Source organism: Leptonychotes weddellii, chromosome 1 (genome assembly GCF_054177405.1).
Source record: "Leptonychotes weddellii isolate Sample4059 chromosome 1, ASM5417740v2, whole genome shotgun sequence".
NCBI lineage: Eukaryota > Metazoa > Chordata > Mammalia > Carnivora > Phocidae > Leptonychotes > Leptonychotes weddellii.
Genome location: NC_138369.1, coordinates 190413666 through 190436641, shown reverse-complemented (window position 1 = coordinate 190436641; position 22976 = coordinate 190413666). Strand labels below are relative to the sequence as shown.

The 22976-nt window shown below is 58.8% G+C and overlaps 1 protein-coding gene across 3 annotated transcripts in view; it reads right to left on the bottom strand.

The window, feature by feature from the left end:
• Positions 1 to 1438: 1438 nt before the first annotated feature.
• PDXK (pyridoxal kinase) overlaps positions 1439 to 22976 on the bottom strand; it is a 29085-nt gene continuing 7547 nt past the window's right edge. For 2 of the 3 annotated variants that reach the window (XM_081800742.1, XM_031016717.2), the window contains exons 2-11: positions 19164 to 19218; positions 12905 to 13009; positions 12239 to 12322; positions 11058 to 11104; positions 10306 to 10391; positions 9154 to 9199; positions 6801 to 6912; positions 6162 to 6298; positions 4434 to 4500; positions 1439 to 4159 (exon numbers count right to left, since the gene is read on the bottom strand). In XM_081800742.1, the coding sequence (XP_081656868.1) occupies positions 4047 to 4159; positions 4434 to 4500; positions 6162 to 6298; positions 6801 to 6912; positions 9154 to 9199; positions 10306 to 10391; positions 11058 to 11104; positions 12239 to 12322; positions 12905 to 13009; positions 19164 to 19218 (852 nt within the window). In that variant the 3' untranslated portion in view covers positions 1439 to 4046. Of the gene's footprint in view, positions 4160 to 4433; positions 4501 to 6161; positions 6299 to 6800; positions 6913 to 9153; positions 9200 to 10305; positions 10392 to 11057; positions 11105 to 12238; positions 12323 to 12904; positions 13010 to 19163; positions 19219 to 19892; positions 19917 to 22976 lie in introns of those variants that run through there. The other variant, XM_006746043.3, reaches the window with a different exon arrangement.

Below are 22976 nucleotides of genomic sequence, written 5' to 3'. Positions count from 1 at the left end.
CTGAAGCGCCCCCAGAGGGGTGGTGAGGTGTGCAAGCACAGAGGTGGGGCCCAGACCCTGCCCACTCACCCCCTGCCGGCAGAGGCTGCAAGTGCAGGGCTGGATTCTGCAACCATAGTGAGCTCTCTGTAATATAAACACGCGTGGGTTCAGGACACTTCTCCCCTGCACAGACCCTCCGACTGCTCGACTGCCCGTGCCACAAAGTGACCACAGCACAGACACACACATGCGCACACCAGCTCTGTGGCCACCTGTGTGCAGGCATTTGATCACTGTGCCCCTGTGCTTCGGGGGTCCAGCCTGACCAGCGACCTCGGGGCAGAAATGAAGTAGGAGGTCTCCTGGGGGGGTGTCATCCCTCCAGACCAACCAGGCCCAAGCGCGAGGCTTCCGGGCTTGGGGCAGTGGACCTGGCTTCCCAGAGCTGCCCGCCCAGGGATGGGGGTCCTTCTGAGTGCCCAGCCAGCTCATACATCTACTGTGCTCCCTCTATGAACACACAGGACCTGGCTCTGTAGGGAATTGTCAGTGCAAAGAGCTGCATGGAGTGAGTGACAGGATGAGAAGGGAGGCCCCCTGCAGCCTGGCAGCGGGAGGTGGCATGCAGTGAACACTGGTGGGCTCCGCAGCCATGCCCCTCTGGTGGGCAGAGTCTGGGGGCCACACGGCTCCCACCCAGACTCAGACGGCGAGGACCACACTCACAGCGTCCTGCTCTGCGCATGATCCCCTCTGCCCACTCAAACTTCCTTCCCCGATTTCTGGCCCAGGCAAGTGCTGGGGTGGGGGGTTCCCGTCGAAACCCCGTCCCACGGGAGACGTGCTTAAGGGACGCCCAAGCAACCAGGTGGGGGGCAGACAAGGAAGACAGGGACTCCCGGCTCTTCTGGTGTGGGAATACAGGGTGCTCACAGGGGGCCTCTGATTCAGGAAGATGTAGACCCGAAGCCCCAGGCAAGTGGTCCCATCAAAGGGCAGGATGGATAAGGAGAGGGCGTGCTCATGGTGCCAATCCAGCAGTCAGAATGCTGTCACCTCCTTTACTGTACATTTCATCTGGGAGTGAACATGAGGTCAAGCAAGGAGGTATGGCGGAGTCAGGAGTGGCCTCAGGACACCCAGTGATGCCAGGGCCCAGCCGCCTGGCCCTGCTCCCCCCCGCCTCCTCCCCAGAGGCAAGGATTCACCCTGCCCTCCATCTCCAGCACACAGCATTACTTTTCCTGCATGATGGAGGTGGGAGGGGATCGTACATCTGCACTGAGGACTCAGGCATCATGGTGCAGGCAGCGTGCTCTGGCCTCCGGCCGAACATGAAAAGCACCCTCCACTTATTCATTAGGGCACTTTTGCCAAAACACACTCAGTCCACTGAATAATTAGACGGTGTTTTAAAAACTGGTTACAGCAAGTTTAAGAACAGGACAACAAAGCATCATTTGTATCATCGCTGACATATATTACAAAAATAATGCAGATTAACACGGTTACCTTAGCAGAACTTGACAATGATTTGAAAATGGTTTTTAAAAAAGGATATTTTGTAATTCATCTTTAAGGTCACAGAAGCTTTGAAAAACTATTGAAATCTGTACTCTGGTCATAAGCGGGCGATTAAGGACCAATACATCTCTCATCTCAAAATATATAATTATTACTTTGCATGTTACTAAACTATGGAAAGTAGAAACAAAGATTAGTTCTAATTTGGACCCAACCTGTATAAAAAAACCACTGCTGATGACCACGGTGGACTTCTGGGTGGGAAATTCTAAGCACTGACAAGCCAGGGCCTCTACGTACACAGAGGACTGAGCCTAGGATCGCATGGGCTCAGCAGCAGCACGGGACACACACACATTGCTGGGAGCTGGAGGGTTGGACAGTCTCCCACAGAAGCTCCCAGGACCCTGGGATCATGACCTGAGCCGAAGGCAGACGCTTAACAGCTGAGCCACCCAGGCGCCCCTGAATGTTTCTACAGGAGCCCCGCACTCTGCAGAGGCTCTCAGGACGCCCGGTTCCCGCTGCCGATGCAGAGGGCTCGACACCACCTCTCCCAGTGCTTGGGGCTTCACAATCAGAGGAGACAGAGGAAAACGTCCTGGATCCCGCCAGAAAGTTCACCATGTGACAGGAAGCTTTACGGGTGGAATAATCATCCTACATATAGTAAAGGGAAGTAAAGGAACTGAGTGGAACACAAAGGCTAAGCCTCTGAAATAAAAGATAAAGAACAGGGAGTCAAACAGTGTTCGCAGGGTGTGCCCCATGGCCGCCGGACACACACAGTGAGCCCTTCCGCCCTACCCCATAGCTCCGGGGAGGCTCTTCCGTCATCCCACTGCAGAGACACACATTTAGATTCCTTCCCGTCTTACCCTTGCTCTCGATATTAAAAAAGAGAGGGACAAACTTGCTGGCTGGTGGCATGGCCGTCTCCCCAGCTCTGCTTGGCAGTGACAGGCGGCCAGGCTCTGCCCCAGGGCTAAGCAGAGCCCGGTCCTCAGAACCCGGACACAGGACAGGGACACAGATACCCTGACCTGCGCCCGCCGTGGGAGCCACGAACCACCGACCCTGTGCACAGGCTGTCGGGCACTAACGCGTAAGTTAAGACACTCAGGATGTGGACGGACTGGGAAGAAAGAAAGTGGATGGAACAACATGGAGACCAGCATTTCTTGGTTTCGGGGAGTCTTCACCGGAGTGAAGAACACAGCCCTGAGGAGGTGGCAGTGGTTCCGGAGGCCACAGGGAACTGCCACAGAAGGGGGGTGTGGGCTGCACGACAGGACCTGCATGTGGGACATACGCAAGGTGCTCCCCGGGGACGGCTTGCTTTCCCAGGGGCTGCCATCTGACCCCCCATCCTGCAGGCTGTGAGCTCCCGGGAGAGGTGGACCTCTGTGCCCCCCCGAGTGGGGATGGGGGCTCGGGGGCCGGGTGCTGAGAGCCTGGAGGCAGGCTGAGTCTTCAGGATGGGCACCACTCCCTGCTTGCAGCCACACCTGGGGGTCCTCAAACTTCTGGGCAAAGTGGGGCCAGAGAGGTCGCCCCAGCAGTGGACAGCCAGCTTGGTGTCAAGGCCTAGGTTGTGGCCTCTGCCAGAGGCATCTGGGAGCTGCTCCTCTGGCACTCTGCCCTGGCCCCTCCCTGAGGTGCCGACACCCTCTCCTGTGAGGGGCGGGGGCAGCTGCAGCTGGCTTTTCGAGGGGCCTCTTGCTTCCTGGCTTCCGACTGGCACAGAATGCAGAACCGAGCAGGGAGGGGCAGGTATCCCCCGCTGCCCCCCCGTACCCATCTCTGCACCGGCACCATGGCTGGATTCATCTGTTCCCGGCAACTGGGGGCAAACACAGTGTGTACTCGACCTGCCGTGCCACAAAATAGGGAACACAATGTGCTAGTCCTCCTACAAGCTGTCCTTGACCCACAGGACTTTTCCTCATCTCCATCATGTCACCCAGCAGGTCCCTGGGCCCACGGATGGGCATGACACATGCAGACCAGCCTGAATGTTCAGGGTCCTGGAAAGGTGCCCCCCAGCATGACTGCACAGTGCCTGGGTGTGCCGGGCCAGCTGCTGTCAATCTGTCCCCGCAGGGAAACCCTCCCTGGTGACCTACCCAACAGCTAAGTGACAAACAAAATGTCTGAAGTGGGAGCAGAGAGGGTCAGGTCAGAAAGACAACACAGAGATTTGGCATAATTCTTCCAGATGCAAATGGTTAAAACCCAAGTCTTCCTTGGGGACACACAGAGCCCGGGCTTCCCCAGCCCCAGCCCACTCGGGACGGGACACACCACGCCCCAACAGTAGAGCCGCGGGGAGCTGCATTCCTCAAATTATAGATTTCTGTGATTGCTTTGTTACTTCTGAAAAGCACGACCAGCGCGTTTTCACAATAAGACCAGTTGATGCTGGACACTCATGAAAGAAAAAAAGACCAAGTTTCATTCACAGCTCTAAGGCAGACGCTACATGTTCACAGGACAAGGGAGACACCACACGCCGTGCACTGGGGTGCGGAACACGGGCCTCACAGCACTGTGGCCTGGACCACGATCTCCGGGTTCTCGATGTCCTTTTTGCTCTGGACCATCTTCAGCTCCAGCTGCGCCGGGCTGGGCTTCAGCCCTCCCACTGCCTGGGCTACAGGACAAAACGTCAATGACAGGGACAGAGCAGAAGCTACCCCGATGTTCCTCCCCCCTTCCCTTGCCTGAGCCCTGACAGCCCACACCACCTCTGGAGTTCCCACCCCGGGCTCACACCCCACAGGCTGGCCCTGCCCCTGCGCGAAGGCCAGCGGTGGCAGCAGGAGCCTCAGAGACCCCGCTGCCAGCACCAGAGCTGTCTCCCCCATCCCCCCCGCCGCTCTAAGTGCCAGCCACCTCACGCACCCTTGGCCCTCTCCAGGAGGTACCTTTTGCACATTTGATGGTCCGCTGCAGAACGTGGTGCATGGCAGACACGGTCTTCTCACAGGCCACCTGTGGGGAAGGGGGGCACAGGAGATACACACACCTTATGGCTCCCCCATTCCCATGATGCCCAGAGTCCGCATAGGGTCTTCTGCGTCCACAGCACGGTCTCCACCCAAGTCACCAGGGCACTGGCTTTACCATCACATGCTCCCCACCCTGGGACGGCTCACCACAAAGATCCTGGGAGAGCTGGGCAAATGCCTGCGTACTAAAATTAACCGCCTCCCTCTGGCCCGTGTACTCTGGGGAAGGGCTGAGACTTAGGACCTGTCGATATCGTCTGGCGTGCAGTAGGTGCTTAATACAAGTGTTTCTGGAATGAAGTAGCTGTAAAGAATCTACACGGAAAAGAGCTCCTACCCCAGAGTTGGCCAAAGTCATTGCTTGTTGGCGTCTCAAAGTCAAAGACTCAGGGCTTATCAGGAGCTGGGGAAGTGACTGGAACGCCCTCCCACCCAATTCCGGACCCAGGGCTATGCTGAACCTGGATTTAGCCTCAGGCAGCCCAGCAGCAAGGCCTCCACTGGGCACCAGCTGGCCAAGGTGCCCTGTACCAGACGGAACGCCCACGGCTGCCAACTAAAACAGCAGGTCTGTGCTCACCCTCATCCCTGGGTGTCGGGGGCCAGGGGGCACCGGCCAGGACACAGCACATTAGGGCTTCACATCACAGCACCTGTCCCTGAGCCCTGTAGGCAAGAGTGGCTGGGCTCTGCCCAAGCCCTGTGTGTCACAAGTGGGACTGATGTGATACGGAGGGCATGTGCCTGCCCCCGGGGGGAGACAGGGCCCCTCCTGGTGTCCAATAAAGACAGCTTTAGGGGAACCCACTTCCAGATCCCAACTCGAAGTTCCTCCTTCCTCCAGTGGACCCAACACAGTTGAGGCATGCTTTCTCTCTTAACCACCCCTCACAGCTGCCCCTCCTGTGCACATTCCAGAGATGGGGGCCTCCTCCTCTGCCACCACAGTATGCAAAGAGGGGCCCAACGGCTGGGGTGGCCTTTTGCACAGCGGGTCTCCAGTTCTGTGGTTCTAACAATGCTGAAGGAAGACACAGCATGACTGATGTCATGAAGCAACTATACCGCATGCGGTGCAGAAAGAGGTCAGAGAATGCGGCTGTCACTCCTGAGCTTCACGATGGAACACACGGGAAAGACCCCCGACACCCCATACCCCAATTTACCAGATCAGTAGCAACTGCTCCCCTTGTCCAGCAATGCCTGCGCAAAATGGCTTTCTCTGTACACACATGCATTTGCGGACTTTTACACACTATGTGGGAAATGGGGGGAGAGATGGACACACAGACAACTGCTAGCAAGAGATGAGCGTCTTTGCAAGTCTGAATTCGGAGCCCTGTCCCTCATCCCTCCGAGGGGGCTCCCAGCCTCTGAGTCTATCGAGTCACTGGGGCAATGACATTTCAGGGCAAACGCTGACTGGGCTGCTCTCCTGGGAGATGCTCCCAGTTACAGACTCACTGAGGCCACAATGACCCCTCTCAGGCCTTGGCTCACACCCCCGGGACTTCGTCTGGCTCAGGACTGCCCCGTAGCCGGACCCGGCCGACTCCAGCATGGTGTACGCAGTCCTCCTGTTTAAGCCCCTGCAGCACCCAGATTGTCCCTGCTGGAGGCAGGGAGGGGGCTCATCCTGCTGACCTTGAGGTTGTTGGGGTGTTTGTGCGTCCACGCCAGGAGCATGGCAGCGAAGAGATCCCCGGTGCCCACAAAGACTGCATCGACCTTGTGCATCTCCATGCGGATGCGTTCTGTCACCACAGAGCCATCGGGGTTCCCTGGAGAAGAGCACGGCCAGTGGAGGACTGGGAACTGGCCTGCCCCCGTCCCCACTTCTCCCCTGCATGGTGGCAAGGAGGGCCAGTGTTGCCTCTCAGGGGCTCACTGGGACGGACGCCCCATCCCCAGGAAGAACGTGGATACTGGAACCCCCAGCAGGATGGCCCGGGGGGAGCACAGCACAGCGGCACAGGGGGGACCAGCACCTGTGACGGGATGCAGAGGGAGCCCACGGCAGGAGGAGTAATGAGGGCGCCTAGAGCCACAGGGACCGTGGACCTACTCAAATGGGGGTGTGTGTGCAGGGGTGCATGGGCGTGTGGGGTGTGCTCTCCCACAGACACAGACGGAGTGGTGAGAAGGCCGCGTGCCCTCTGGGGCAGTGAGTGTGACCCCGACCTCGTGTGTCCTTTTGGCACTGTGCAGAAAACACCAACTCAGGGGGCGTTTACGCGATTAAGGATCGCCACAGGAGGCCCCACAGGCCCTCCCAGCACTTACGAATCCTCTGGCTCCCCAGCGCAGTCAGGTAGTCCCTGCCCCTCGGGGAGAGCAGGTTGGAGCTGGTGATGACCACCGTGTCAGGGCCCATGGCGTGCAGCTCGTCCATGACCTGCCGGGGCACAGGGGGTGCATCAGCCACATCTTGGCCACCTTTGCCAGGGCTCCCAGCTGCCCGAGCAGCCAGGCACCGGCGGCCCTTGTGCCAAGAACGCACGTGAACGGCTTGGCTTCACGGGGCGGAGGCCAGACGCTCTGAACGTGAGCAACCAGCCCGCGCGAGCTGAGCGGCAGCTCGTCCGTGGGAGCCACGCGCCCGACGCCCCTGCCGGAGGCCTGAAGCTGTGCCCCGCCGGGCCCCACACCCACCGCACCCCCACTCAGAGGAAGGGGCCAAGCCCGCCCCGACGGGCCGTCCTTTCCCAGCTGGCTCCACGCAGCCCATCACGCCCTCCCAGAACACAGGCCTGGGACGAAACCCCCACTGGGTAAACCGGGGCCCCGGAGAGTGCCGGCCTAGCCAGACGGGCCGCTCATCTCAGGGAAGGGGGGCCAGGCCGCCCGGCCGCCGGGGGTCACCCTGAGCCCCGAAAGGCTCTCGTGCGGACGCTGAAGCGGCACATGCGTTCGGGCTTTCTGCTCCCGGCCCGTGCGGGTCCCCACTCAGGCTCCCATGGCCCAGGAGGTCCCCCGCGCCAGCCCACGCGGCTGCGCCCCGACGCTCCTCGGCCCTGGGCCTAGGAGCCGGGGAGTCACACGGTGGTGCCCTCTCTCCAAGGGGCTCTCCCGTCACGGCTGGCGGAGGGCCCGTCGTCCTGGGGCAGCAGCTCTGGCCGCACGCTCCGCGCCCCGCGCAGGCCACTGGCCGTGCGTTCCGTCCTCACGCGGGGGCCCGCAGAGCGGCGGGGGCAGCCCTGTTCCCTCCGCACGCCGGGGAGACACGCTCCACAGCTCCTCGGGCCCGCCGCGCCCCTGACTGGGCCTGCTGGGCGGACCTGCCCCCTGCCGGAGCGAGGCCACAGCTGTGAGGGGGCCCAGCCATGGATGGCGGAGGGCCCTGCTGCGCCGGACCCCGCGGCCACTCGGGCGCGTGGCCAGGAACTGCATCTAAGGCTCCACGACAGACGGGCTACAAGTGCCGTGGGGAAAGCTGAGAAGAGCTTCCAAGAAGAAATCTCCCGTCAGCGGGCCCCGCGGCGGGTCCCAGATGTGCCCGCCTGGCCTCTCCCGCGGGTCCCGGATGTGCCCGGCCTGGCCCCCCTCCTGTCAGCGGGCCCTGCGGCGGGTCCCGGATGTGCCCAGCCTGGCCTCTCCCGTGGGTCCCGGATGTGCCCGCCTGGCCTCTCCCGTGGGTCCCCGATGTGCCCGGCCTGGCCTCTCCCGTCAGCGGGCCCTGCGGCGGGTCCCGGATGTGCCCGCCCGGCCCCAAAGGTGCAGGACAGCACCTTGTAATAAGCCTCTTCGTGCACACACAGACACCTGCACGCGTGTGCCCAGACAGCGCACCACCGCACATACGTGCACATGCACACACCAACACCCCGACGTGCCAGCTGCGCACACGCCCTCTTGCTGGTCTCTGCTGGACCCCGCCTGGCACAGACGGTTTCTGGGCCCGTCTTTTCTGTCTACACTGGCTGGGGCGATGGCACGCTCGTCCGGAGCGCGGGCCTCCCGTGCACACACACAGGTCACGGTGCGCGGGACTCACAGCACCGGGCACACAGCGAGCGCTCAGGAACTGCTGCAACCCTTGGCCCACAGCCTTGGAGTGTCTCCTGTTTCCTGCTTTGGAAACAGGGTCTGCGCAGATGCAAGCAGGTCAAGACGCGGTCACCAGCACGGGCCTGGATCCGATCTGCCCCGCGTCCTCAGAAAGAGAGGGGGACACAGACGCACCAACGGGAGACCACTTAAGACAGAGGCAGAGCCTGGCGATGGGTCTACAAACCCAGGGACGCCAGAAGCTGGGAGTCAGGCAAGGAACGGTTCCTCCCCACTGACTTAGGCCGAGAACGGTCCCACCGACGCCCTGATGTCGGACTCCTGGCCCCCGGGGCCACAGAGAAGACACTTCTGTTCTCATATGCTGGTCTGTGGCACTCTGTTACGGCTGCCCCAGGAAGCCCCCCTCCAGGCACCTGCTATGAGCAGAGCAGGCAGCGGGTCAGCCCAGACCCGGACGCACGTTAGAGGTGCAGGTGCCCAACACGGGGGCCCCACGGAATTTGCAACACATCCCTCAGCCCCTGCTGGCCAGCGGGGTGCCCATCCCCCCCCAAGGGCATACAGCTGTCCCCTCCCCACCACGCACGGTGCCACTTGGCCCATGCCAGGCCTCCGGAGGTCTTACCGCTAACGCTTCTTCTTGACTGTGGATCTTCCTGCCGCTCAGTAACCTGTAAGACAGGTGAGCACAGGTGAGACCTTGCATCTCTGGGTCCTGCTGGAAACATCCCCAGAGCTACTGTGGCACTGGTAACCCGCTCCCATCCCGCAGGAGCTCCGTGTCTGCTGGCCATCACAGACCTGATCGCCACCGCGACGTGGCTAAGGCCCAGCCAAGAGTAAAATTTAGCCACAGCCATCACAGACCTGATCGCCACCGCGACGTGGCTAAGGCCCAGCCAAGAGTAAAATTTAGCCACAGCCATCACAGACCTGATCGCCACCGCGACGTGGCTAAGGCCCAGCCAAGAGTAAAATTTAGCCACAGCAAGGGACAGCAGCACATGGCCCCTCAGTGGCCCATGAGAGTGACCGACGTCCACTGAAAGTCAAAATGCAAAATGCAAACTGCAAATGGTTAACATACTGCTCTCACACAGGTCCACCAAGGGTCCTTGGGGTGAGCTGCCATCCTCCAGGATGGACGGGCCAGGTCGAGGACCCCAGGTCCCTAGGAGTCCAGGCACCCCACCCACCCCTCCTTCAAAAGGCAGCCTCAGAGACAGGGGGGACCCCACTGATGGCCCAAGAAACTGCACTGTGGCAGAGATGAACCCATGTGGACACTCAGTTACACACCCCACGGCACCAGGTACTGCTCATTACCCACCCCTACCCCCCGCACTGGTTCTTCATCAGGGGGCCCCGCAGTCCAAGAAGAGCCCTCTGAAGCTCGCTACCACGAGGGCCCAGCTGACTCCTTTTAATCCCATGTAGAGATTTGGGATGTGGATTTGGGAGTACCAGGATGGTCCCCTGCACCAGCTGGCATGGGCTCTCCAACCCGTGGCCTGTGTCACCCACGTGTGCCCTCAGCTCCTCCACTTTCTGTCCCCAAAGGCTCTTGCTGCTCAGGAAAATGGCTAGGCGTCAGCGCGATCACAGGACTTGGGGTGAAATGACCACCTGCTGCTGTTGTCGGGCCAGGGCACCCTTAGGCAGAATGGCCTGTCCCCCACCCTGCTGCCAGATCTCTGCTGGGCTCTGAGGCAGGGCCTTCCTGACCGGCAAGCCCCGTGAGGAGGTCTGAAAGCTTCAGTGGTTTCAGATTACTTACTCAGCCTCAAACTGGTTGGGGGTTATAATGTCTGCAACCGGCACAACCTTCTCTTTGTAAACGGGAAGGAGATCCTCTGGAACGTACTGAAGGAAAGGGGCGACAAGGGACATAGGCTGACGCACACAGAGGAGAGCATGTTTGCCGGGGAGCCCCGTGGTCCAGGTGGGGGCCCACAACAGGGGCGCTGCGCAGCCAGCACGGGCTGACCCCCGCCAACCCTCCCGGTCTAGGTCTCTCTGGGAGCCATGGGGTGATCCTTGCCGGTGGATTTCCGCCTTCCTCACTGGATGGCGTCCCCTGCTCTACGTGACGTCAGGGGCGGGAAGCTACGGCCCGTCTGCTCTTATGTGGTTGGGGGGAAGGTAAAAAAATAACATTTGTGACACTGAAGTTACAGGAAATTCAAATTTCAGTGTCCATACGTAAAATTTTATTAGGAAATGGCCATGTCTGTTCCTTTGCGAACTGTGGCTTTTTTTTTTCTTGAAAATTTTATTTTTAAGTCATCTCTACACCCAACATGGGGCTCGAACTCATGACCCTGAGATCAAGAGCCGCACACTGCTCCACCAACTGAGCCAGCCAGATGCCCGGGGCTGCTTTTTGATACAGCGGATCGTAGGGCCCCAAATATCTGCTCTCTGGTGCTTTACAGGAAACCCCGTCTGCCAACCCTTACTTCAAGGTGAGGATGACATAGGACGTGTGCAGTGTCCTATTTGTGGAAGCACACGCATGAAATCACTAACCATGGAGCCTTGGCCATTCCATTCGTCACCCATCACCGGGTCGCACACTGCGGAGACACAAAGGGCATCTATTAACAATCGCTGCACCCAACAGGATGACAGCCCTTAACATTTCTTTTCCTTGTTAAATTTCACGTATGCAGCTAACAGCGTGGGAAAAGCACCTCCTACCTTCAGTCGCCTTGACACCTGGCGTTCTGCGTTTTGTCGTCCAAGACGACTGAGTGCTCTGATTTCTATCTGACCATCATTTGCACCTTTTTTGAGAGAGGGACACAGAAGAGCAGTCCCATTCGCTCCTCCTGGTTGAGGCCAGTGTCGCCTGTCCCCATACAAGCTCGTTCCCTTTGGGCAGTGGGCCGCAGTGTGGGACCTGGCATCAGGCCAGCTGAGGGTGGGGACTGGCCTCTACACCTGGGACACCTGCACCCCAGGGAAGGCCCAGTCTGCATGGCTGAAGTGACAAGAACACGCAGGTGCTGCACAGAGCCTCTGATGGAAGGGGCTGCGCAACGTGGGCCCCCCAAACCCGGCTCCTGCTCTCGATGGTGGGGCCCCCACGTCAGGCCACTGGAGTTCCCTCCTGGATGTAGGAAGTGTCACATACGTGGGAGGGCCCTGCAGAGCCCTGAATGTGCACGTCTGAGTCCCAGGGGGAAAGAGTAACCTGAATCTTCCATGTCTCTTAGCAGGAGAGGCCTTTGGGTGGCAGACACCCTAGGGGCTGGTGTGGCCACCTGGAGCTAGGGACAGACAGGCCTGGCACGCGCCTCAGCCTCGCCCTCCACGGCTGGGCCCCACCTGGCATGTCCACCCTCACTAGACAGGCCCCACCCGGGACATCCACACCCTCCGCCACCCTCTCTAGGGCCAACAGTGGCCACACACACCCCAACCGCAGGGTCTGGCCTCTCCAGCCTTCACATGTGGACACAGGTTACCGCACGTATGCAACCCACTTCTCTTTAACTGTCCCCACAGACGCCAGGGTCACTGTGAAGACATCCTGAAGCCTTTCCAGAGCCCTGAAAGCACACACCCCTGCACGCCCAGCACATTCAAAGCTTACAGGCTGGGGGAGGTAGAATGGGAAGGAGGGGCGCCAGAAGGAAGGAGGCCAAGCCACCCATTCAAGGGCCGCAGGTCCACCCTGCCCGAGGAGGTGATGGCCCAGCACCCACCATACACCAGCTTGGAGTTCTGCTTCTTCAGCTCCTGCACGATGTCCACCACCGAGGCCAGGAAGGACTTGTCCCTCATGTAACCTTTGGGAGGGAAATCCAGGCAACCCTCATAAACCAGAAGGCTCACAGCAACTGACCACGCCCAAGGAGAAAGCGCCACCAAAACCATTCTGCTCCAGAGAACGGTGGGCAGGGCACAAAGTGTCCCCAGTGTCTGTAGTCATTGAGGGGACACCAGGCATTTCCCAAAAGTGTTAAGTGAATGGAAGAAGCTGTGAGTGAGAGGTGTACAAGGAACACTTTCCCTGTTGTCTCTTCCATTTTCAATAAGCGTGTTCCCTTCTAACTACGTAGATAAATACAAATACATATTTTTACCATAAACTTGACTAAGGAACCAAGGCAGCAGGTGGCAGTAGGTGGCTGACCTAGGTGTTTTCATCCCCACGTGTCCCCCACATGGCCCCAGTAGTGTGGTCCCCAGCATGACCCATCTGAGTGAGCGCCATGTGGCCGGGACCCCCAAGGCCCTGCTATGGGGGCCTGGCAGTCACTCGGGTGGCAAAGGCCATCCGTCCTTGAAGGAGGCCGGGACCAGGGCCGAGCCCACCCCCCGCTAGAGCGAGGCACACAGGGACCAGCACCCAGCTCCCGCGGACTCACCCGTGAGCACGTAGTCATATTTATTCACGCTGTTCAGCTTCAGCCCCTCGTAGAGCTCGTGGAGCTCATCTGAGTTCAGCACTTGACCCTTCCAGTGTGCATAGCCTGTGGGGAGAGCAGAATGTTCAGGCCCTTGACACCCAACGGCCCACCACAGCCCAATCGCTCGATGACGCCAGGGGACAGTGCTCTCCCCGGGGGCTGATGCAAGGCCCGAGATGCGGTGCTTCAGCGGCTCCCTGCCCTGACACCATCAGCCTCAGAGCACCCCCCCAAACACCCCTGGCTCGTATGCCCCCGGAGTTCCTACTGCTGACACCAGGGGTCCCCCTCCCACCGCCCGCACTCTCCAGAGCCGATCCGGCACCACAAGGACGGTCAGCTCTCCAAGCTGGCATGCTGACACACTAGACGCAGCTGTGTGCCTTCTCCCTGAATTGTGGGGTGCGTGGGGTGTGTGGGAGGCTCGCTCTGCCAGTCTCTGCTGTGCACATACCCCATCCGGGCCGAACGGTCGGTAGGCAGGGCCCGTCACGTCCCGCCACCCCAGCCCCGCAAGACTCAGCTGCAAGTGGAGCCGGTCTCAGGTCAAGCTCTGACCAAGAGCCAGATGTGACCTGGGTTCTCAGCCCTACCAGGTGCCCGGGGTGCCGTGCTCGCTCCAAGCACACAGGCAGTGAGCATGCTGCCAATGGGACTCCTAGGGGACCCCCCTGCCACGTAGGAGGACCCCTGCCCACGAGGCTGAGGGCTGGGGCCACACCACAGACACCCCGCAGCTCACCCATGAAAACTTGGTGGCTCTGGAGTGTGGGCCTGGTGCCTCACTTCTGCCCACCAGCTCTTGCCCTGGGCTGATTTAGCTCCTGTTGAGTCCTGGGAGGTCCCCTAGCAAATTGCCAGGTCTGGGGGTGGTCCTGGGAGCCCCTGGCACACTGTGGCTATCCTTAACCCCTAGGAATGTCCCTCTGACCCTTGAGCTCCAAAGCACATCACCCTTCCTCTCCCCAGCGGGGTCTCTGAGACTGGCAACACCAGCACCCCTGGGAGCTCATCTGAAATGCAGATTCTCAGGCCCAGGCCCAGCCAGGTGAGTCCGTCTTTGGGGGTGGGCCCGGCACTCGGGTTTAGCAAGGCCCCAGCCTATTCTCATCCACAGCAAACCCGAGAAACGCGGACCCAGAGTAGGGGTCAACAAACCAGGCCCCGTGAGCCTAATCTGGCCTGCTGCATGCTTTTGCATGGCCTCCAAGCTGAGAATGAGTTTTTACGTTTCTACATGGTTGGGGAAAAAAACGAGTAATACTTTATGACTTGTGAGAATTCTATGAAATTCCATTTTCAGTGTCTGTTAATAAAGCTCCAGTTTTATTGGACCTTAGCTGTGTCCTGTCCTCTATATGTGGTCTCTGGCTGCTTTCACGCCGCGAGGGCACAGAAGGTGCCAAGCCCCAGCTATTTATTATCTGGCCCTTAATAGGGAAAGTGTGCCAGCCCTACTCCGGAAAACCTGCTCACCCAGGATGGAGCCTCTCCGGCCTCAATCTATGGCCTTTTTTTTAAAGATTTTATTTATTTATTTGACACAGAGAGAGCACAAACAGGGGGAGTAGCAGAGGGAGAGGGAGAAGCAGGCTTCCTGCTGAGCAGGGAGCCCAACATGGGACTCAATCCCAGGACCCTGGGATCATGACCTGAGCCGAAGGCAGACGCTTAACCGACTGAGCCACCCAGGCGCCCTGATCTACAGCCATTTCTGACTCGAACCACAATGAGCTCTGTTAGAAGAAACAGGCCCCAAATGGTGTCACTTACGTGAAGACCCCAAGTCGGTAAACCAAGACTTAATACTGAAGCTAACTGCAGTATAACCTGGGTGGTGCTGTCGGTTGAGCCTCTGACTCTTGGTGTCGGCTCAGGTCATGATCTCAGAGTCGTGAGACAGAGCCCCACGTTGGGCTCCACGCTCAGTGCAGGGTCTGCTTGGGATTCTCTGTGCCTCTGCCACTCCCCCCACACTCTCTCTCCCTCTTTCTCTAAAATCAATAAATAAATCTTTAAAAACCTCTCTTCGGGGGTGCCTGGGTGGCTCAGCCGTTAAGCGCCTGCCTTTAGCTCAAGTCATGATCCCAGGGTCCTGGGATCGAGTCCCGCATCGGGCTCCCTGCTCAGCGGGAAGCCTGCTTTCTCCCTCTCCCACTCCCCCTGCTTGTGTTCCCCCTCTTGCTGTGTCTCTGTCAAATAAATGGATAAAATCTTTAAAAAAATAAAAATAAATAAATAAATAAAAACCTCTCTTCGGTTCAGCTCACTGGAGCTCCCCTCTACTTGCCAGATGGGATGCTGCCCAACTCATGAATCATTTAACAAAACCAATTAGATCTGCAAATTTACTTAGTTGAATTTCATTTTTTAACAGATTCCGTTCGCACCACTAGGCTGGCTAGAATGCAAAAGACAGAGACAAGTCAAACAGGATGTCCTGAAGAGGATGAGCTCTTAGACTTCGAGGTAGGGCCGAAACGTGGTGCAGCCAGCATGGAGAACAGTCTGGCAGTCGTTCACATGATCAAACACAGAGTTACTATCCAATCCAGCAAGTGTGCTCCTGGGTCTATCCACCAGGAGAACACTAACGTGTGCACAAAGATGTTCACAACAGCAGCATTCATTGTTTCCAAAGATTTGTTTGTTTATTTGAGGGGGGGAGGGGCAGAGGGAGAGAATCTCAAGTGGACTCTGCTGAGTGCAGAGCCCGACGTGGGGCTCAGTCTCACGACCCTGACATCATGGCCTGAGCCAAAATCAAGACTCAGATGCTCAACCGACTGAGCCACCCGGGTGCCCCCAGCAGCATTCCTAACAGCCATGATTCATAAACCCATGCCCATCAACAAATGGAAGGAGAAGCAAAGTGTGGTCTGTCCATACTGTGATGGGCTATTACTCAGCGATGACCAGGAGTGGCACACGGGAACACTCTACCACATGGATGAGCCTGGAGAACATGAGGCTCAGTGGAAGAAGTCAGACACCAAAGGTCACCTATCATATGATTCCGTTTATACGAAATCTCCAGAATGGGCAAATCCGAGGAGAATGAGAGATGAGTGGTCCAGCGGCCAGGAGGAGGGGCAATGGTGAGGATCAGGGAGTTACTCTGGTACAGTTTCCTGGAGCAGGGAAAATGTTCCCTCTGTGAGTGTACTACAACCACTGAATTACACACTTCACCAGGTGAATTAACTTGATGGCACAGAAATATCATAAGAAAGGTGTTGTTTAAAAAAAGGTCAGTGGCGGGCGCCTGGGTGGCTCAGTTGGTTAAGCGACTGCCTTCAGCTCGGGTCATGATTCTGGAGTCCCGGGATCTAGTCCCACATCGGGCTCCCTGCTCAGCGGGGGGTCTGCTTCTCCCTCTGACCCTTCCCCTCTCATGCTCTCTGTCTCCCATTCTCTCTCTCAGATAAATAAATAAAATCTTTAAAAAAAAAAAAAAAAAGGTCAGGGGCGCCTGGGTGGCTCAGTCAATTAAGCGTCTGCCTTCAGCTCAGGTCATGATTTGGGGTCCTGGGATCGAGTCCCGCATCAGGCTCCCTGCTCAGTGGGGAGCCTGCTTCTCCCTTTCCCTCTGCTGCTCCCCCTGCTTGTGTGTGCTCTCTCTCTCTCTCCCCCTCAAATAAATAAAATCTTAAAAAAAAAATTTTAAAAATAAAGCAAGAAGGGCTTTCTGACCTGGAAGAGTGGATCACAGCTCGCAGGACTGTGTACTTGGGAACAGAGCTGCTGGAAGTGCCCCTACATGGGTCCGACCCCAGGAAACAAGCAGTGTGGGCAGCCACATTCAGAAGCCTCTGCAGTGACCAGGCATTGCTCAGGGGTCCCCGCATGCAATCCACAGGACCGCTCATTGAGCAGGGTAAGACGGCATGTGGTTGAAATGTCTTGGCCAGGCACGCACGGTGTGAGCCAAGCACTGAGCACACAGTAGGACCACATGGTGGGAACAGCACAACAGCGAGGCCTTGGCCAGACAGCCGGAGCAGCACAGTGCTGGGCAAGGACGCTCATGGATGGGGACAGGTGGTGCAGTGACTTTCTCCCCGCATACACAGGCCTTAATGGATACTTGTTCACAGTGAGTGCTCCCGGTTCTTTTTACAAAGAGGTAATGGGGCGCCTGGGTGGTGCAGTCGGAAGTGGCTTGTGGTTTCGGTTCAGGTCATGATCTCAGGGTCATGGGATCGAGCCCCTCGTCGGGCTCTGTGCTCAGTGGGGAGTCTGCTTGAGATTCTCTCTCCCTCTGCCTCTGCTCACGCTCAATAAATAAATAAAATCTATTTTAAAAATTAAAAAAATAAAAATTAAATAAAAAGGTAAAAACCGGGGCACCCAGTCTGTCATTGAGCATCCAACTCTTGATTTCGGCTCCGGTCATGGTCTCAGGGTTGAGATCGAGCCCCGTGTCGGGCTCCGTGCTCAGCGGGGAGTCTGCTCTCTCTCCCTCTGCCCCTCCCCCTGCTTGTGCTCTCTCTCAAATAAATATATAAAATCTTAAAATCTTTAAAAAAAAAAAGGATTCTCTCCTCTCCCTCTGCCCCGCCCCCTGACTTCACAAGCACACTCTTCATCTATCTTTAAAAAAAAAGAGAGAGAGAAAGATAAAAAAAAAAAGACCCTAAATACTTCCGGGTCCAAAGTCCAGGACTGACCCCCTGAGATTGGGGATCAGGCTGCATACACAGCCCTGTTGAGCCCAAGTGGGGGTGCTCGGGGTCACTGCCGGCCGGGAACTGCCTGAGGGGTCCCCTGACCAGGCAGGCACTGCATGGCATCCAGAGGCTGGGGTGGGGGCCCTGCCAGGAACTGCAGGAGTAGGCCCCACTGGACGGGAAGCCCCCATCCCCTTCTGGCCCTAACTACCCCCTGCACCTGCGTGGGCTCCACACACTCGGGGGTCTGGTCTTCATCCACCCCTTCTGGGTCAGGGTCAGAGGACCCCTCGGGATGGTCGGTCCACCACCAACTGAAGAGGCTCTGTGGGAGCCCAGAAGGCAGCTGCGTGCTCCCGAAGCCCCCCGAGGCCCCCTCCCTCAGCCTGGGATCTGTGCAAAGCGCAGTGGCAGGTTCTTGGCTTCTACTGAAGCGATGCTGATTACGGTACCATGTGATATTTAGCAATGAAGTTAACGCCAACATTTAGTGGCCAAGCCAGTTTGGCTCATTTACTTAAACAAACAAAAAGGAAGGTGGTTGAAACAGCCAATAGAACCTGTGGGATTCAGGGAAGTTTGCGGAATCGACTTAAACTTCTTAGGGCTTCTCCAAATTTCTCAGCAAGAGCCCTCGGCAAAGCTAAAGTAGGGAAGGGCTTTTGGTGAGAACGGTTTTCTTCTGAATCCCAAACGTCATTCTTCCCCTCAGTTCATGACTCACGATATCCCATCCCTTCCGAGAAAAGCCACACCAGCGAGCTTCGGGTTATCTTTCCTAAGCGCGCGGGCTGAGGCCCAGGCACCCACCCGCACACCCTGCCGGCGCTCTCCAGGACGCTCTGTGCTCCCGGGGTTCTGTCTGCGTTCAGAGTAACTTCAGGAGACGTGATGTTGGGGTGCTTCCAGGAAGGGAGTGGCCTCATGCCCCTGCCTCTACAGCACTGTGGGGTCACAGGGGAGGCAGCTCCCGAGGCCGTGGGGTCGGGGGTGTGGGGAGCGGGCTCGGGAAGCTTGTCCCGACAACTCGGGACCTTTCCGAGGGCAGTGTCCCTTACGGGCCCCAGAGTTAGCAGTTCTGTTTCAAAGCCTCTGTGCACAGGTGTCCTTGTGTCCCCTGAGCTGAGACAGAAGACACCACGTGAGTTTCCGAGGCGCTGGTTTTTAACAGAGAGAATCAGGACCGTCGACCAGTGGCACGTGCACACGCGGGGCCCTGCTCACGGCCCGCGGTCACCTGGAAGGGGCTCGGCCCCGCAGCAGAAGCTAGGAGCAGGTCCCTGTTTCACAGAGGAGACTGAGGTGCCGGGAGGCTCCCCCAACCTGCCCAGGGTCACTCAGCTTCAAGCAACGGGGCTGAGATTCAAATGCAGCAGCCACACCCAAGGCCGGGCCAACCCAGCCCCCTCCGCCCCTCATGTGCCCGGCAGCCCCTCAGCTCCACCTCCTGACCGTCAGATGAGGGGTGGGGCCCCCAGATTTCTAAAGGCCCTTTCTCCGGCCCACACTCCGCTTTCCGGTGACTGCTCAGGCCAACAACGCCTTACCTGTGTGGTTGGAAAACTGGACAGAGTTCAGCGCGTCAATCTCAAATCCCAAAACCTGCAAGACAGAGAAGGACCAGGTGTGAGAGAGCCAGGACCCCGGGGGCAGGCAGGAGGCTCTCCCTGAGCAGGGTTCATCCATGCGTGTGGTGAGGGGCTGCGTTTGGAAGCATGTCGGGGAGCCACCAGCTTGGAGAGCCAAGCCTTGGAAGTCCTGCCAAGCGAAAACGCTTGAAAGTGCAAGACAGCGAGGCGGCCATCTGTTCAGACACAGAGAGAGGGCTGTGAGGCCCTCTTTGTTTCGAGAACGTGGGTTTGAGGCCACCACCCCTCTGGGGGCGCAGGGCCAAGGGCTCCCTGCTGGACGGCACAGCTGGCCACTCCGTCCCCAGGAACCTGGCTCTCGAGCCTCCGGGGCACTTCAGCCCCGGCCCGCTGGCTGCAAGGCGGGACCTCAGTGCAGAGCCAGCTGACCTGGCCTGGGGAGCAGGTGGCCATCCTGTGGCTGCATCACAGCTAGGCACGCGCCTCACCGCACAGGGAGGTGACTGCACGCAGGTTCCAGGTGCCACGGAGTTAAAAAGAAAGCTCATAAAAAGTAAGAGCTCCTCCTTCAATGAAGGGGAAGAAAGGTTGCGTCCCAAACGGCCCAGATGCCTCCCCGCAAGCCAGTGTGGACAGTTGTTTGCCAGTGAAGTGGCAAATCCCAGGGCGATCTTTCCTTTTGCTCACCTTTCCCATTTCTCCCATTTAACAGGCAGGTATGGATTCACTCAGGCAACAAGACGGCTGCGGAGCCCCCTGGGGGACGAGCCACATTATCTGTGGGGCCCTTCCCATGATCCCTGGCCGTCAGAGGTGGTGGGCATCAGGACGCTGCCCAGCCCAGCCCTCGGCCTTCGTGTCCTACGCTGGCCCTGGGTCCCTGCCAGGCCCCACTGGCCTCTTCCACCTGACCTTCCCGGCTGGCCCTGGCTGGCCTCATTGCAGACAGACCCAGGACCAGGGCCCTGCTACACGGACCCTTGACAGCTCTCGGAGCATCCACTGTGTCCCTCCTCATCCCTCCCAGAGCCGGCTGCCTGAGGAAGTCTGCCCAGTACTGCACAAGGCCTCTGGGGCTCGGGGTGAGGGTAAAGCCGTGAGCTGCCAGCCACCACAAGGTGAGGCCCGAACACCCAGGAGCAAACCAAAGCCTCATCAGTGTGAGCAGCGTTACCAGGGCCTGCCCAAGTCCTCCAGACCCGTGGGAACCAGGCAGGCCCCCTACGAGAGCAAGGGGTGGGGCCCCGGGGCCATCGGCACAGGGCTGCCCTCACTCAGGGCTTCCTTCTGTGCCCCCCACCCCTGTGTGAATGAGGCAGGCTGGGCGGGGGGGGGGGTCAGGGCTCACACATGGGCTCCAACCACAACCTGTCTGTGGGATACTCGAGTCCAAACGGGCTCGTGGCCAGCCCTGACTCTGGAGCCATGTGAAACCATGTCACGACAGGAAGATGTCTGTTCCACAGCTCCCTCTGGGGTTGGCGCTGGGCCCATGCCAGCAGCCAGCACCCGCCTGCATGAGGGCACCGAGGGGCCGGCTCGTCAGCCTGGAAGGATCCTGTCTCCTCACCTCTCATCCGTGCTCCCAGTCCCACCACGCCCACCCCCTCTGTGGCCCCCAGTCCCACCATGCCTGCACAGCTGCCCCTGGGACGGGCAGGGGCTCCAGGAGGGCACGAGCCTGTTCTTCAGGACACGTGGGGGCAGAGCAGGGCCTAATGAGTATCTGCTGACACATCTACCACACCTACCCTGGTGTCTGTCTCACTGGCCCCCTGCTCCAGACCCCAGTGGGTGTGGCGCCTCCCCTCTACTCCCTCCCACCCCGGCCAGGTCTCAGTCCACACCTGAGAACTGAGAAGCTGAGGCCGCCCACAGGCTGCTGGGAGACCCCAACCACACAAGCCACACACAAGCAGTGGAACACCAGGAGGCACCAACAGAAGGGCCAGGACAGCCGCCCGGCGGGGGTGTGGGACATCAGAGCCCCATGAGCCCAGCTGCTGATGGAAGAGTGGGTGTGACCCCAGGGGAATGAGGGGAAGGAGCGGAAGCAGGCCTCACAGTGTTAACACCCCCATAAACCAAATGCCGTCGGGTTCACGCAGCCTGCTGACTTTTGGACTCTTCTCCTTCCCCAACCCCAGGAAAATGAGAAAGAACAAAGGAGCCTTTTATGACACTGGTCCACAAGGACAGGACAGGGGACGTGGGTGAGAGATTTCAACAAACTTCGGAGACAGATAGTCCACCGGGCACAGGGACACTGAAACCTCAGTTCCTACAGAAGGGCCGCGTGGGGTGGGCCGGTGTCCCGTGGAATATGCCAGAGAAGGAGACAGCGGGAGGGGTGGAGAGATGCAAGGAGAAAGACTGGCGGGTGTGTGGGAGAGACAAGGAGAACAGGAACCCAAGGGCCGTGGGTGGCCAGTCCCTGGCCATCCCCTCCCTCTCCTGCACACCAATGACTTCCCAGCCTCTTCCCCTACTCACCCCAACACCACCCACCCCACCCTCCAAGTCTCCCCTGAACCTTCAGAGATAGGCCCCACTGCTCTGGTGGTCTGGAGAGGCTGCTCGGGCAGCTGGGTGTGGGGAGTGGACGTCTGGGTGCTGCTCACACTCCCCGCTGCCGTGGCGGCGGGGGGGGGGGGGGTGGCCCACAGGGGAGCTCCCTCTGTGATCGTTCACTGAGCTACACACCTGTGATCTCTATCGAACAAGCCTCTCCAAAATATTTAAGCGGATATTATCAGAACTTAAATAAAATACAAATCACCAGTCTCGTTAAACTACAGTTAAAACTGGCCCTTTGCAAATTTGCCTGCCCGATGCACAGACTCCTGCCCCCAGCTTCAGCCAGCGCTGCTTCAAATCCCTTAGGATTCTAATCAAGTCTAAAGAAACAGCTTTGAAGCGACCATGACACAAATCCCGAAACCCCTGCCAAAATATCCTGCTCCAGTGCTTTTGGACGTGTAGATAATTAATCCTTTGAAGCTGGCAAACCGATAGGAGAATGAAGTCCCTAGTTCGCGCTTCTGAACGACAGTGAGCTGAGCCCCGGGCCAGGGCCTGCTTCTCCACTTCAACGGCGCCAGCGGACGCGGCTTGTTACTCAGCGCACGTGCCGCGCGCCGGGCTCGCACCCCCGCGGGCACGCCACTGCGCAGGCGCGGGCCGACTACCCAGCAAGCAGGTGCCGCAGCGGCCCCGCCCCGTCCAGTGGGCTGCACCCTCCACCCCTCAACCGGCGGGGCCCCCTGTGGGCTCGCACCCCAGGCAGAGCCCCTCCCCACACGCCCCTGCGGGCCCAGCGCCCCTCCCAGCTTCCCGCTGGCCGCACAGCCGCTTCCGGAAGGTGCCAGGTGCGGGGGCGCGCAGGTGCCTCCACGAGGACCCCGCGGCTCGGAATGCAGGTTTTCCGCGCTTTCCGAAAGCAGGCAGCCCTCGGGAACCTGGGGCAAGCCAAAGCAGCCGAAAGTGAGGGGCACCCCATGCTTTCCAGAAGTTCACATTGCTCCATTCCGTTTTAATGAAGGGCCTGCGTTAGTACAGTAATGGTTTTTCCATAAAAGCAAAAATCCTCTCCAGGTTTCCCCCGGTTAGCGTAAAGAGGTAGCCATGTAGGCCGTTTGTACAAGTGAAGTGGCTACTGTGAATTTCCGGAAAGCGGGGGACAGTGGTACCTGGTTAATACCTAATAAATCCTCTGTGGAGGTAACTGCTCTGGTCCCCACTTCTGGACGGGACCCTGCTGCCCCCGCCTCT